Below are 17,406 nucleotides of genomic sequence, written 5' to 3' on the forward strand. Positions count from 1 at the left end.
CATCCGTGTCCTACGGACATATCATAGTTGATCCCTATTTCTTTGTCAGGGTAAGAGACCTATAATTTTTAAAGGGATTTGGCCCAAACTTGACAGAAATGTATCTCCTCGAAGTGAACTTGTGCATATTGTCAGGACAAGCGTGTACCATGCCGGTTTTAAGAGTTATGGCTCTTTGAAATGATGCAAAATGGTGTATTTTGTTACACAGATACATTCCATTATTAAAGACAATCTACACACGCATAAAATTCAGCAGAAAAGTTACAATCACTAAAATATAGATATTTGTTTAAAAAATAAGAAACAATAAAAAAGGAGCGTCGGGGATTGTTCACCTGTAGTGATAGGTTTAGTTCCATATTGCTTATATACCTGTACTACCATATGCCGCAGTAATTTATTAGGTATAGTATTATCCAGTTTAAACGTCTGTCCCTCAGTAAATGCGCACTCTTTTCTGCTAATTAAACAAAACAAAAAAGCACTTTTTATACTACCGTGAAACTGGATTCTTTGGATGTCCACTAAAGATATTCACTCCCTAACTTGAGCAGTTCATATCGAATTTTCACATACTTGTAACTTGGTCACAATGATTATGGGTTTATCACATATTTGACGTCGCGGGAGTGTAATAAAGCCATTGAATAAAAATGATAATACACTAGTGTAATAAAGCTTTGACGTCGACGTCGTTTATACTATAGGCGACGTCGGTAAATTGTCTTGTTTATATAGTAAAAGAAAGTCGATTTTTTGATTTTTCGACAAGAAAGATTAACATGTGATAAAAAGAATATTACATTTGTGACTTTCCATATTGAATTTATCAAACTCGTTGAATCAAATTGATAAAATGCTCGGCAGAGCCTCGCATTTTATTATTTTATTCAACGAGTTTGATAAATTCAATATGAAAAGACACTCAGTATTTATTTATTTCAGTCTCTTCCATTTACAAACTTCAAATATATACAAATAAATAAACATCACAGCATTAAAAACACATGTAAATGGCCATTCAATTTTAGAATTATAAGAGACATACCCGTATTAAATAGTAAAAATAACGATACATACATTAAAAGTAACCAGATTACTAAACAAGTACAGATTTATGTGTATAAGCAAAGGTGTGCATGTGCGTTGTGAGTGCTTGAGTGTGTGTCTGTGTGCAGGTGTCTGTGTGTATGTGTTACCAGTTGACTTAAAACATACTGGTGTGTGTATGTGTGTAACCAGATTACTTAGAAACATTAGAAACATACAGATATGTGTATATGTATGTATGTATGTATGTATGTGTGTCTGCATTTGTCTGTGTGGTTTGTGTGTGTGTGTGTGTGTGTGTGTGTGTGTGATTGAAACTGGTGAGGGAAAGTTACCTTAGAGTGTACTGATATGTTAAAAGGAAGTCAAATCCATATTTCAATGAACATATGACTAAGTTATTTAATTCAGTCAGTGTGTGTCTGTGTGCAGGTGTCTGTGTGTATGTGTTACCAGTTGACTTAAAACATACTGACCAGTGTGTATGTGTGTAACCAGATTACTTAGAAAAGTACAGACATGTGTATATGTATGTGTGTCTGCATTTGTCTGTGTGTGTGTGTGTGTGTGTGTGTGTGTGTGTGTGTGTGTGATTAAAACTGGTGAGGGAACGTTACCTCAGAGTAAACTGATATGTTAAGTGGAAGTCAAATTTATATTTCAATGAACATATGACTAAGTTATTTAATTCAGTCAGTCACAATCCATTAACAATTATTAAGCATACTAAATAAAATGAGGAATATGTATCAATTGTATGAAGAATTTGTAGACATAACTTAAATTTACAATGACTACAAAATCTACCAGTTTAATGGTGGATTTCATTAGAAAACAAACTATTGTTGATCACAGACACCCAGTGTGGTCTATATTAAAGCAACGGTTTTGTCTTGTCAAGTAATAAAGCCCCTTGCTATCTATTCATGTTCGAATAAGGCAAACATTCTTATTCTGAAAATGACTCCAACCTATTAAGTCTATGTTCTAACAATGTCGTGTCATAGAAACACTATATGTAAGAAAAGTTAATAATAATAATAATTGATAAAAAGATTATTTTTACAGTAGTGAACTTTGTAGAAATATCACACTACTATGTACATAGCCATGATTAAAATTGAGCAACAACTGCCTATCAGTCCAACCAGACACAACTTTACTTTTTAAAATGTAACTATAATACTCGGCTTTAAAATGTTGTCGAGGCTGATTCTGTTAGCAGTTGTCCCTCAATATTATCAAAAGGTAATCACTTATAATAGATAGATATTATTTACACAGATAAAACTGTCTTCTTTGTAATATTAAAAAGCAGGTTTTGGCTAATACTCTAGTTAAAACATCTGAAGTAAAAAGAATTTTCATTTTATCAGCATTACTCTTGTCCATAAAATTTGGTGCAGAAACTATGGCCTTACTAAAAAGTGTATCTCTGATATCATTGTACTACACTCAAGCAAAACATGGCTCTCATTTTCAATTACACTAACGTTATTGAAATTACAAAACGGACATATCCTTCTTTCTATAGGTAAACCTTCATATCTCCCTGTCTCAATTCGGAGCGGAGCAACTCCACATCTAAATTTACACAGTGCTGATCTATGTGAATTTGGTAGTATCAAAGTGCAATACCTCTCAACACAAAATTCTTTTTTAAAGGTACAGTATGTTCGAAGTTTGTTACCACCTCTACCGGAGTTTCCTTGGACACTATTAATACTATTATTCCACTCCGTTATATGACCTTTAAACATAGCTTCACCAATATGCTTAACAATATTATATTTGGATATTGGTGAAGTAAAATCAAAGTACTGCTCTAACCCATAATGATTTAAATGTTTTCTAACAAAGTAAAACCAATTCTTACAGTTACTCATGTAATATCCTCTATATCATAATAAGCCCCGGGGCCATTATTGATAATGACCCTGGCGTTAGCGCGGGAAATTAACGTCCATAAACAGAAATGACGTCATGACGTTTCATGGAGGTAAGAAAGCGGATATTTCAGTTTATTATCTTGAGCGTAACGTCGTATATTCATGATTTAACTTATTTTCAACCCTAAATTGTGTTATAAGCAACATAGTACAACTATCAAGGTATTTGATTTTATACAGTATATAGTGTCTTACACATATAGTATAGCAACTGAAAAGCTGAAAATTATTATGCCAGTAGATGCCAGTACTCACAAAAATGACACACTAAACTTTTCTTACTATATTATAGGTAAACATGTAATAAACAGGTAAAACAGGCTAAAGCCCTCGGGCTATTATCACCTTGCCAGGGTCATTATCACTCAAAGGCACCGCTCTCCCATATATTAACCTATACTTAATTTTTCAAAATTGCGAAAATTGACAGTGTCGGCCGTCTTACCTATACCCCAGTCACACATACGGCGCGGATAGCTACGTCTAGCCACAGATAGAAATGTAGTAATCTGTATCGATCTGTACCTAAGCCGTACCTTAAAGAAGTAATCCGTATCAATCCGTACGGCTCAGGTACGGATTGATACGGATTACTACGTTTCTATCCGTGGCTTGACGTAGCTATCCGCGCCGTATGTGTGACTGGGGTATTAAGCAGTTCTTATCCAATGTTCATTTAGCTTGGTCACAATGTTTATGTGCAGAATATCCAGGTCAAGTCCGACAATCAGCGAACTTTGAAAATGGACAGTATCATGTAACTTGAATTGTTCTTACCGAATGTTCACTATCTAGGTCACAATGCTTATGGTTACATAATTACAGAATATCGTCATGCTCCCCGAAGGTGTGGAGCATATAGTCGACACCTTGTCCGTCCGCGCCCACGTTTGCATACTTAGGTGGCTATAGGAACAATGTAGGTCACTAAGTCAAATTCTAGAAACGCAATGAGAACATTGTAGAAACTGTCGGATATATAAATGAACCATGATCAGAATGTTTGTCTTTATGAAAACTATGTCAAGGTTGAAACTGCGTCATCTGGGTCTTAACATTGGTTACCAAGTCAACATTAGGACGTCGGTTTACAAAGACAAATTATGTAAAGATTGAAACTGAGTCATCTGGGTCCAAACATAGGTTAAAAGTTTGATATAGTAAGGGAGGCAGAGTTTTCTACCTGATCTATATCAACCGTGGGCAGGCATATCAATCATTCAAACTACATGTTTTAGCTGAAACTTTTTGTTAGCTAAACAAGAAGAGCTGACACATGCTTTGGTCTGGATAGCGGTCAGGGTTTTAATTCTTGAGCGAGCCTGAACACATTCCATTCTCAACCGTTCAAGCTCAACATCTGATTAATTAATGCGGGGAAGGTAACAGTCAATAGTGAAGCTGAAACAAGTGAATGAAGTATTGCCATGCAATACAAAGTCCCCTACTGGAAGGCACCTAATTTTCTCTATTGCAGTACAACATAATTAACTGATATCTGTCAATGATATATAAACAATATTGTACTATATATACAATATGTTAGAACAACACACTTGGATTAAAATGTGCATATATAAAAAACCACAGTTGTTTTCATATTGAATTGTTTTGGCTTATTATCAAAAAAAGTTATCATATAAGTTATTTATAGTAACAACAAAGGGAAAATAATCCTAAAACAATCTTTATAATATAAGTCCACAAGAAACTCTTTACCAGGTAGAGATAGTTCAAAATATACCTAAAATTGGATGTAACATGCATTTTGTACCACAGAAAAGTGGTCTCGATTTTTCTCTACCGCCAGTAATAAAAAAGTTACAATAAAATCTATTTATAGTAAAACAAAGGGACGTAATTCTAAAAAAAGGTGCCTCGTGGTGGTGAACATTTGGTCCAAGTTACATCAAAATCCCTCCATGCATGAAGAAGAAATGCTCCGTTTAAAGTCATTCTTGAATTTGATCTTTGACCTCTAAATATTACCTTGACCTTAGACCTAGGGACCTGGTTCTTACGCATGACAATCCGTCTTATGTTGGTGAACATTTGTGCCAAGTTACATCACAATCCCTCCATGCATGAAGAAGAAATACTCCAGACAAAGTCATTCTTGTGTCTGACCTTTGGTCTCTAAGTGTGACCTTGACATTAGACCTTGGGCCTGGGTTTTGCGTATGACATGTTGTCTCATCCAGGGTAATATTTGTGCCAACTGATATCTAAATCCTGTTTTGCATGACAAAGTTATAGACCGGACAGGAAAATAATCCTCTTGACCTTTGATCTCAAAGTGTGACCTTGACCTTTAAGATAGGGTACTGGGTGTTGCGCATGACACGTCGTCTCATCATGGGGAACATTTATGCCAAGTAATATTGTAATCCCTTGATGGATGACAGAGTTCTGGATCGGACAGGAAAAAAACTTAATTGATCTTTGACCTCCAATTGTGACCTTGACCTTTGAGCTAAGGGTCTGGGCTTTGCGCATGACATGTTGTCTCATCATAGGAAACATTTGTGCCAAGTAATATTAAAATCCATCCCTTAATGTATGGCAGAGTTATGGACGGGACAGGAAAAAAACTCTGTTGACCTTTGACCCCAAATTGTGACCTTGCCCTTTGAGCTAGGGGTCCGTGATTTGCGCATGACACGTCGTCTCATCATGGGGAATACTTGTGCCAAGTGATATTAAAATCCCTTAAAGAATGTCAGAGTTATGGACCGGACACGAAACAGACGCTGTTCATGCTATGTTAACATTTGACTGCTAAGTGTGACCTTGACCTTTGAGCTAGGGGTCTGAAAGTTGTGCATGACACATCGTCTTATTATGAGGTACATTTGTGCCAAGTAATATTAAAATCCCTTCATGGATGGGAGAGTTATGGACCAGACAGGAAAAAAGCCCTGTTGACCTTTGACCTCCAATTGTGACCTTGACCTTTAAGCTAGGGGTCCAGATTTTGCACAAGACACGTCGTCTCATCATGGGGAACATTTGTGCCAAGTAATATTAAAATCCCTTCATGGATGGGAGAGGTATGGACCGGACAGGAAAAAGGCCCTGTTGACCTTTGACCTCCAATTGTGACCTTGACTTTTGAGCTAGGGGTCCGGATTTTGCGCATGACAGGTCATCTCATCATGGGGAACATTTGTGCCAAGTAATACTAAAATCCCTTCAATGATTGGAGAGTTATGGACCGGACAGGAAAAAAGCCCTGTTGACCTTTGACCCCCCAATTGTGACCTTGACCTTTGAGCTAGGGGTCCGGGATTTGCGCATGACACGTCGTCTCATCATGGGGAATGCCAAGTAGTATTAAAATCCCTTCATGGATGGGAGAGTTATGGACCGGACAGGAAAAAAAGCCCTGTTGACCTTTGACCTCCAATTGTTACCTTGACCTTTGAGCTAGGGGTCCGGGATTTGCGCATGACACGTCATCTCATCATGGGGAACATTTGTGCCGAGTAATACTAAAATCCCTTCAAGGATTGGAGAGTTATGGACCAGACAGGAAAAAAAGCGCTGCTGACCTTTGAACCCCAATTGTGACCTTGACCTTTGAGCTAGGGGTCCGGGTCGACTCAACATTTGTGCCAAGTAATATTAAAATCCCTTCATGGATGAAGAGTTATGGACCGGACACGAAATTACGGACGGACGGACAGACGGACGTTCTAACGAAACGGTCTTTATGTGACTCCCCCATTGTTCTCTCTATTGTTCAAACAGTCACATAAAAAGAAAAATAGTCACATAAACAGAACGGAATGAATGACATCAAAGAGAAAGTACCGTTATGCAGTCACTTAACCATCATTTCGCGGGCACGGACAGACGGACGGACGGAATGATGGAAAAGCGCATTCCTATAGTCCCCGAAACTGGTTTTCAACCAGTAGGGGACTAATAAACTGTCGTTCATCACATCTTAAGTGTCCATAAAAACCGACAGTCATAGCTGAAACACATATGACTTGCACAGGAATGGACTTTTAGTATAAAAATGAACGCAATATTAGACACAGGTAAGCGCTATCTATGTGGGAATGCGCCAGGTGCGTGGACAAATGGAAGCAGTACAATTAATTTGCAATTCCTTTATTATACGTAGATTTTTTACAAGACTTGCAGTCAATCTAGTGCCCTCCTGCACAATGGCATGTTCCATCTACACAATGCGCATGTTCGTGATGAGCGCAGTGGCCGCAATCAGCTTCCGTTGTGCAACTATGTCCTGCAAGAAGTAATATAGTTATTAGCATCAACATAATTTTAAAGGCCTGAGGCCTCCGTGGCCGAGTGGTTAAGGTCGCTGACTTCAAATCACTTGTCCGTCATCGATGTGGGAGCCTTACTCGGGGCGTTGAATTCTTCATGTGAGGAAGCCATCAAGCTGGCTTACGGAAGGTCGGTGGTTCTACCCAGGTGCCCGCTCGTGATGAAATAAGGCACCGAGGGGCACCTAGGGTCTTCCTCCACCATTAAAGGTGGATAATCAGATTTTGGCCATGTAACGGATTTGTTCTAAACTTTAGTATCTGATCATTTACACTCATTTATGTTCACTTAACACTTAATACAAATTAGATTTTCACTGGAGGTATTTTTAAAATTTCATTTTCCTATCCTGGTTGCCCAACCAAGATAGAGTTATTTTATCATAAGTATAAATTTGATAAACATACTTTGCCTAAGGAAATGTATAAATATTAGACATATTGTAATATATTTGTAAAATATTTGCATTAAAAATTATGTATTTAGATGGAATTCATTAGAAACGCAAGTTTGAAAAATTATTACCTCCCTTTGCCTATCTTGGTTGCGCAACCAAGATAGATTGGAAATAAATGAATTCAGAAGCTACACACAGCTTTAAAACTTGCATTTTGGTTCAGATTGTTCAATAGTTGATATGTCTATCAAATGCAAATGTAAAACTAGACATTGTATCGAAATAAAAAGAAATACTCAGCTTTTTATATACTTTCATATTAAAGGGGAGTAATTACAAAATTTTATAAAAATAATAAAATATACATTTCAAATAGGAATCTAACTCTATGTAATCGGTCTTTTTGTTCCTTAAATAATTCTCTACCAGAATATACAAAAAGTAAAAAATGTCATTAAATGTTGTTTAAATGTGATTGACCACCTTTAAAACTGGAATGTCGCCGTATGACCTATAGTTGTGTCGGTGCGACGTTAAGCCCAACAAAATAAATAAATTAAACAAATATTTTAAAGGCTTACTTCTGAAATAATTATTTCAAAACTGTAGGGAACTTGCAGAATGCTTCCCAGTCTATCAGTTTAATGATGTGTTAGATTGGAATTTGCAAAATGGTGTTCCTGCCTGCAAGTATATTTACATGTATGTGTCAGACGAGAACTTGTAGAATGGTTTATGTATCTGCCAATATAATTATATATCAGACAGGAACTTGCAAAACGATTTCCAACTAACCAGTATGATTTTGTATAAGACGGAACCCTGTAAAATGGTTTCCCACACTAGTATGCAGTCCAGATGAGAGCACGAGACAGTTATTAGATGTGTGTCCCATGGGATACTGGTTCCCCAATTTACTGTCCCTGTACGGTCATATATTAGAGACATGGCTATGGATACTCAAAGCTTAAGATAAAATCAATTTAAATAGTAAACAATATTCTTTTGGAGGGGTGGGAGCGGGGTTTAAATAGGGGGTTAATTAAGGAGGTAGGTTACCTTGTTACTAGGGTAAATTCAAATTAGTTGAACCGCAGCAATTTTTTGTATTTTGTGTGATATGATGTTTTAACTGCTACAATCTCAATTTCGTTTGTCTCTGTCCCTTCAAGTTCAGTTTTTATCCAGGTTTGAAGAACATGACCCCCGAAAGGTATTTTATATTGAAAGAAGAAGGAAAATACGGGTATTTAACACTTTTCAGTGTATTTTAGTTTCACTGATCTCCGTAGAAGTCTGCATAATGGATAATTTTACTAGTATGCGCGTTAGCTTTCTAATATAAGCTTAAAATGTATATGTCGCGGGGCTCGTGTTTCCATGGTAACGCATTTTCTCTCATTTTTAAACAACTATGTATAAAAACGGGATTTTCGACGGCCTCAGTGCCATTCTGTTAATGACCAACATGGAATATTTGGGTAATATTATTAGCATAATACCAAGCACTTTACATGGTACCCTTTTTTTCTTAAAGTTTGAAGTAACCACGGCAACAGTGATGTTTAAAATAGCTTATATCTTGCTTTCTGTAGTAATTTCTTATTTAAAAATATTGAATACCATTATCTTTCTTGTTAACGTAGCTTTAAAACATATTATTTCTAGCGTAATTTATATTTTCGTGTTATTTGCATTTATTTAAACAAAATTCACAGCTTAAAATACTTACAGCAGTACCCTTCGTCCTGCATTTTTCATGGAAAAATCGCTCAGCATGCTGCTATTATTCTCATTGATATTGTTGAAATGAAAATAAAAAGCCGAAGCTGTGTTCCTTGAATAGACCAGTGTCAAAGCTTTTGAATTTTACATTTAGATATATAGGTCACGGGCTTTGTTTCCATGGTAACATCAATTCAATTCATAAAACCACAGTTTTCTACTGAAATTGGAACAGTTTTAGAGCTTAGTTTTAGTATATAAGTAAAGACTATCAACGAAAACTGAAAAATAGATATTACAAATCAAACTGCAAGTTCTTTTATTTGAAAATGGCCGTAACAAGTAACCTTTCACCCAACTATATTCCAAATAACATTGGTTACCATTATCCATTTTCTTACATTCCGCATAACATTTCAATATAACTACAGAAAAGAAGCAAAATATTGATTATTATTCAGAGCAAAAGACTCATAAAAAATATTTCAGCAAATAATGGTTATTTGAAAATAGTTTGAATAAAGAAAATGCACAGAATTACGTACTTTTAAGATAAAAGCTATTTATTTTGCGCGGAAACTGACACGTAACGTCATGACGTCAATGACGTCATTTTAAGGCAACATTGTTTTGAAGCGTTTCTGCGGCAATTTATTCATTATTTCTGCATAATTAAACCATAAAGCGTCAGATCGAAGACAGGTCTATGATTTGTTTTCAGAAGAATGAATATACAAACACATTTAGTTTGTCGTAAACGTCGTCGTAAATCGTCACGTTAGCTTCCGGTTGGACATGCGCACATACAAATATAAAGGTAACCTACCTCCTTAAATTTGAAGCGAACGGTATATACACTATGTTGTGCGTAAGACACAGTGATCTAGTTAATATGAAATTAGGTGCTACCTATGACGCGGAAAGCCCGTTACAAGTTAAATTAAGCTTAATAAAGTCTTTACAGTGAAGATGCAATGAAAAACGGTGTTATATATTTGGTGGATAAAATAGTAAAATAATTAGAATGAGTCTGGACTATGACGTGCAACCACAGTGACAGCAGACTCGGTTTGATGTAGTCGTTCATGGAAGATAATGAAATGTGCAACACCCCTCATGCTACCAGTTAGACAAGCTTATTGTTGCCGAGTGGCTGCTTTTTAATTTCTGACTTTTGCAGCCACCGCAGTTTGACCGTCACAATATAAAACAAACTGTATACGTCAGATTAGTTCGACTAGCTACCAGTGTGTTTTTCCAGAAGGCAATTCACTTCAAGCTTTCAACGAAATCGAAATACTTAAAGATATCCAATGGCCATCTTTCACTTGAAAATGTTTTATCGGTATTAACTTTGAATGTATAAAAGCCTCATCAAATGTTATTAACTTTACTGAATATATAAATTAAGTTTAGTCATGATAAGTTATGTAGTTACAGTTAATTGTTAAAAAGCAGCCATTAGTCCCATTACACATTTATACTGTATTTATCTGTACTTGAATACAGTGTGTGCTATTTTAAACCTAATGTGTAGTTCTGTTAATACACATAAACTTGTAAAGTTTATGTTTAAACTTTGCATATAGGAAGTGGCGAGGGGTCCGATTACAGGACCTCTAGACCCGGAGTGGAAATGTCCGGTTATCAATATATATATACTATTATGAACTGTATTACCAGTGTACAAGATAATTGCTGGTAAAAAGATATGATTAGTTGTCATAAAGATGCCGTCATTATGGTTTTTTTTTAAATATCTAACTTATAATTACTTCTCACTCTTGAATATAAAATTTCTGGTAGTCATTGTCATTTATTTACTCAAATTCAACAATTCATGAGCACATGCCATGTCTAAAATACTAGAGAAAATATTAAGTTTATTATTTCGGCGATTTTTTTTCCACTATTTTGGGAATGGATCTGGTACCATTCTAATGGGAAAAAATAGTTCAAATAGAATAGACATTCTGGAAATTGGGAATAAATGACTCTCAAATTCTCCAAATTGTGGAAAATATATCGTATTGTAAATACACATTTTGTCAGCTTCCATTTTCTCTCATTTGAAACGTATTTTATACATATAACTGTGACTCAAGGATTGACATAAAATTTATGTTTTTTTCCCTCAAAATTGGGAATTTTAACTGCTGAAATTATTTTGATTAAATGCCATATTTGGCAAAAGGGAATGTGACCTATTACGGGACCTGTTGATATAGAGAAAAAATCGCTGTATTGTAATTCATCAGTCCCGAGAAAAACAAAAATTTGATCCAGTTAGGACGTACAGGTTCCTATTTATCATTTATCAAATTTGTGATCGTATATTTATTAATTAAAGATGAAAATTAAAGTGCAAGCTGTAAGAACACCAACTCAAACCTGTAAGTCACACAGACGTAATGTTATAAAAAGTAAAGTATTTGTTCCTTAAATACTTTTCTTTTCGATATAATAAATTATCTCTGTGTGGCTTACAGGTCTGAGTTGCTTACTGCTTGCGTTTTATTTTTCATTTTTTAACTAGTAAACTTTAAGAGCCCTCTTATTATCATACAAATGCTTTTTCACCAACTGCATACAAATAGAAAATCCGAACGTGCAGTCTGTGATTCAGTAAATTTCCAATTAAAATAACTTTCATGCATATGTAATTTTGCGAAATAATTGAAATACAATAGGGTTAACTCACAAGTATATTTTTTCAGGATAAGTGATTATTTTATTTGTATTACTTTCATTAATTAAAAAAAAAATGCTATCAGAAAATCAATGGAATAAAATAAGGCTCCTTTCTTGATAACAACAAGATATGTAGACATTGAATTCTTTATTATTGATATTAAAGGTCTAAAATAACTGTCATTGCCCCATACCACTGCCATTCTCTTATGGCACTTATAATAGCATATCAAGAATAAAACATTTTGCATTTTGGTACTGCTTAGACATTTGTATGATCTGCATTTTCCCAACTTTTTGTCAGTGAAAAAAATGCAGATAAGTATTCAGGTGAATGTGGGACTTTTCAATACTCAAAATAATGCAGTACCCTTCAAGTCTGTTATGTCGTATAAATAGTGGACCGCAGAAATGTTTTCACTGACGCCGATGACGTCATACAGCGGCAAATTTGTTTTGTAGCGTTCACGTCGTAGTTCGCTCATTTTTCAAGTCAAATTTCACCATATAAAATCAGACCGGCAACAGATTGATAAAGTTGTCCATAAAGTTAAATGTACGCACACTTAGTTTGTCGTAAATATTGTCGTAATTAAATTTTCCAAAAGTCAACATTTCCGGTCTTACTCAATGAGCGATTGCGTCTAACTTTGACCAATAAGCGCCTAAATAATCAAGAATTCAAAATGGCGGCCCCCATGATAGCTGGAGACGAAATTCAATTTGCGTGGTATTGGAAATATTTTTCTCTTTTGTTTTCATTATTGATTCATATATTTCACATACGTCATACATGTTATCTAAAAGCGCTCCAAGCCCTCGCGGGGCCTTCGGCCCCGCTCGGACTTTCCGCGTATTATTTCTTTAAGACATTTCGAGATTATATTTCGTGCGAACGATACCCACACAGCGTATTATTTTTTTATATTTGCCTTGCATTTTGAGGTCACGATTGTTTTGTGCAAACGCACTATTTTGTGCGCAAGACATAATTTACTAATTATTAAATTTTTTAATGTCATTTTGAGATAAAGAAATAAAGGCTGTGACTAAATACAGAGTTGGTGCGCCTGTGATTTATTACAGACTCCGGTATATACCGGATTAACTAAATTTGAACAAAAATACCTTAAATATATATATTTTGTAACCATGGTGATTCTAACCCTAACCCTTAGTCAGTATATTATGCACATTATACACTAAATGCGTGCGGGCATGCAAAAAAATGAGTATTTTTGGCGTGCGTTCCATTTGATAATAATTCCAAGCATGCGCAGAACGGCTGCACCAACTCTGCAATGAGAAACATTCAAGTTTCTTGCGAAGGATACGCACACTATGTTATGTGCAAGACATTTTGAGATAGTATATCGTGTAAAGTTGATCTTGAGTTTGTGAAAGTAAATACCGTTAAAATTCCGTGGTCCGTCTTGCGCAGTGTTTGTACTGTTTGACCGTTTTGCGAAAGATGTTCAAAGGAAATTCAGACTATAAGATTCTTTCACTGGTTGTAGGTGCAGATGGGAATATCCGACCTCGAAGGTAACTGTTTAGGCGGTAACGAGGCTTCTTGCCGAGTTACCGCCTAAACAGTTACCCGACAGCCGGATATTCCCATCTGCACCTATAACCAGTGACAATCTTTTTCTTTCATACCGATTTCAAGAAATAATAATTAAAATAAAATCAATCTAACGGCTTTCTTTTTAGAACTATTTCATATGGCAGTGTATTTAAACAAAGCGCGGGAAACCAACGTCCGTAAACAGGAAAGACGTCATGACGTTTCAAAACAAATAACAATGTTTAGTTCCGGTTTTGTTTTATCAGTTGCAGCGTAACGTTATGAATTTTTGGTAAAATAACGTGATTTGAATCGAGAAATATACTATCAGGAACCAATAGGAACTGTCAAGGTATTGAATTTTTATTCCGTGTTTTAAATAAAATATATATTAGTACATAAATATTCTACATATATGTAGTTCGTAATACGTCATTTACAGCACGAGAGTCATCTTACACCCCGGGCCGTATGATGGATTTTTCCAGCACCGGTAAAAATACCGGAAATCCCCGTCTGGTATGCAAGAAAGGTTCATTTTAAGTATTAGGCATTAGTCGAACAACAAAGATAACAGTTATGACAAATGAGAATCGGAATCGCATTTTTGAGACGGCATAAGATAATAGCGTTGCGCTGCAAATATTCATACTGGTACTGATGATAAACCCGAACAGAAAATGAGATTTTTTACCTGTAACTTTTTTATTTCTGCAAATTGAAATCAATGGTCGGTATCAAAATAAAGCTTAACCTTTGCTGAAAACTTTACATAATTCAAATTTATATTTAGTAAGCAAACTCACACGAAGTGAGGGCCTGAAAGGGGTATATAAAAGGGGACTTTATGAACGCTGACTGATGATAAATTCGAACCCTTTGTCATTTACAAAATTTTCTTGGTATTATTATATTGAAACTTTCCCCAAAAGGCTTCAACAGTCATTCCTGATCAAGTAATGAAAAGTTAACAAATGTCAGGTCTTCATGTTTCGACAGTGACCATGCGCAAAAAACACCCTCTTCCCCAGTAATTTTGGATAAATATTTTTTATACAAATTTATGTAAGTCATTTATTTATACAGAATATTTACCAATTTTGTTTTTGTTTACACCAGTTGGTGTTGTAAGTGGAAACTATTAGATGGTGTGTTCAATTTTATAAATAACCGATTGCAATCGAATATTTCCAAGGTGTTCGACTTTATCATCTGTCCGGGTTTATCATCAGTACCAGTACTGACGACAAAGCATCAATACTTTTGAAACAAGTTTTGATTTAAACCTGAAAAAGACGTTAAACACAAAACAGAAAATGAGAAATTTACCCCCGGCACCACCATCCGTACATTCACAAAAGTCGGTATGGCACACAACATGTCTATGACTGCCGCAATGGGTAATCCCGTGATCGTGACACTCACGGGTGTTATTACATGGTTCTCCGCTAACGTACACTGAAACAACACAATAATGAAACCATTAATAATTTTGATGTACTCTTTCTTGACTGGTTTCAGAACGATCGGTGATTTTGCTGAAGTGCCTGCCCAAACCTTAAAAATTGTTTTCGAAAATAGCGCTTATTTGTAACGTAAAGGCTAACGTTATTTTGACGTGGTTTATTGCGTTACGTCCAATATGTCACCTTGTTTATTTTTGTTACATAACATGGGAGTTGATTTAACAAATAACCAAGGCCTTTGAGTGGTACGTCGCCTGATTTATCACGGTTTAGGCTAATACCTAAGCATCTGAACGATAAACCGTGGCAAGTTAGACGACAAACCACAAGAAGACCTTGATTGTTTTCATTCTTACATGCTCATTGAAATATTTTGATGAAAATTATGCTGGGTTTCATTTATCCAAGTAGTATTGAACTGGACGTCATGTGGCAATTTGACGTCATTATTGACGTCATTATACTCTCTTACTGGCCCGCGCTTCAACAGTTGTTTGCTGTAGAATACAGAGCTTGACATTCTTCTTTGTTTAACTGGCAATCAAATGGAGCCATGTTAGAATAAATGCTTTCTTATGAACCAGAAGTGAGTTGATTTCTTCTACAGAGCTCACCCACAAACCCCAACAAATGTAAGATCGAGACATCGCTACGTTATCTGTAAGTCAAAGGTATTCCACATTTGACTATTTTTGTACGACCCTCATATATGAGAAATAAATATTTTCTTAACATTTCAGAAATGACAATAAAAAAAGTTTAGCACCATTAATCAATAATCGAGTGGAAGAATGGGTTGTATCTAAATAGCTAATTCATAGAATATTAGAAACCAACCACAAAATGTGCATGCTCATATACAGAGTTGGTCCTTATATAGAATTGGCCGTGTTTTGTATTTATATTAAAAGCAACCAACTATCGGAACACTGCCATTTTTTTTTTGCATTTGCATTTGCCAATGATAAAAGGGAGGTTGCCATATTGAGCCAGAAAATTGTAAACAGTTACACGCTTTTCTGGCAATTATTTTGTCACTTTTCAAAACGCTCGGATGAAAAAGATTGTATTGTTGACTTAACTATTATGCCATTTATCTCAGACTGTAAGTATGATCATATATTCAGTATCGCTCTATATTTCCATATTTCCCGCTTGTGCTATATAGTGGCAAGTCTGAGGCAGGTTTCTTTCCATTTTCTATTCAAAATCTTTAGTTTGACGCAAGGGTTACCGATGGTAAATTGACGATTTTTATAAACGGTCATTGTGGTGTATCGGTCAATATGACAGGTAACCCGTGTTCGATTCTCGACTCAAGACGCGTTTTTGTATTGGACTCAAGACGTGTTTTTGTGTTGATATGACAAGTTTTTTTAAAAAATTAAGAAATTAAATCTCATGTTTTGATGTTCATAATAAGGCCAATTATATACCAAAGACACAATTATGTTCACTTTTAAAATAGATAATTTTTTCCGTGAAAGTCTTGAGTCCAGTCCCATTTTGTTTCCACAAACCACATCATAGTTCCACCAGCTAAAACTGTCCTACATCTTCAGGAAACTTTATTTCAAAATGAAATCGGATTTATGGAAAAGGTAAGCTTTCCAATACAGCTGTCAGCACTTACAGCGAAACATGAATCTGAAATCCGAAATTCGTACAAACAGCTTTACAAACACGTTCATGTCTCTCTGTGCTGCACATTTTCAGCAAATACATTATGGGCCTTTAAGCCAGTAAAATTAAAATATAGCAGTAATACTCACCAGCCAGCGCAACTAGAACGGCTACGAGAAATACTCTCATGGTTATTGTTCACAAAGACAACTGCGAAAATGGCAAGGTTCGTGCGAACGAAGTAAATATACTGGAAGTCTTACGTAGTCTACAGATAACATATTGACCTGTTCAACAAACTTAATTCAAGGTACATGTAGTTCTGAACGTTTCGTAAATCAGAAGTATTTGCATAACTTCATTTAATACGAAAACGTAGAATAAAGCCTGGACCATGCATACAGAAAGGAAAATCTTACAAATTAATGGCGACCCGTGTAGATCTATTAATTTAGTAGAAGAGGGCCATGAAGACACTACACAGGACAGCTTGACCTGGTTCGTACCAAAGGTACCTAGTACCTAAATCTGACTTATATTTCATTACAAAAATCATTCTGACCACGCTTTACCAGGTAGTACATTAACAAAGTTTGTCAATAATTTGACCTAGTGATCTAGATTTTTACTCGACAA

General features: G+C 35.6%; 1 protein-coding gene across 1 annotated transcript; it reads right to left on the minus strand.

Annotated features, from left to right (window-relative positions):
- Positions 1 to 7,105: 7,105 nt before the first annotated feature.
- On the minus strand, positions 7,106 to 17,054 carry LOC123540734 (teneurin-1-like). The gene is made up of 3 exons (XM_045325980.2): positions 16,920 to 17,054; positions 15,011 to 15,139; positions 7,106 to 7,257 (listed from the first exon to the last, which is right to left on the minus strand). The coding sequence occupies exons 1-3, from the start codon at positions 16,957 to 16,959 to the stop codon at positions 7,160 to 7,162; spliced, it is 267 nt and encodes an 88-aa protein (XP_045181915.1). The 5' UTR covers positions 16,960 to 17,054; the 3' UTR covers positions 7,106 to 7,159.
- Between the last annotated feature and the right edge of the window lie 352 nt (positions 17,055 to 17,406).

Source organism: Mercenaria mercenaria, chromosome 16, assembly GCF_021730395.1.
Source record: "Mercenaria mercenaria strain notata chromosome 16, MADL_Memer_1, whole genome shotgun sequence".
In the NCBI taxonomy this organism is placed as follows: Eukaryota; Metazoa; Mollusca; class Bivalvia; order Venerida; family Veneridae; genus Mercenaria; species Mercenaria mercenaria.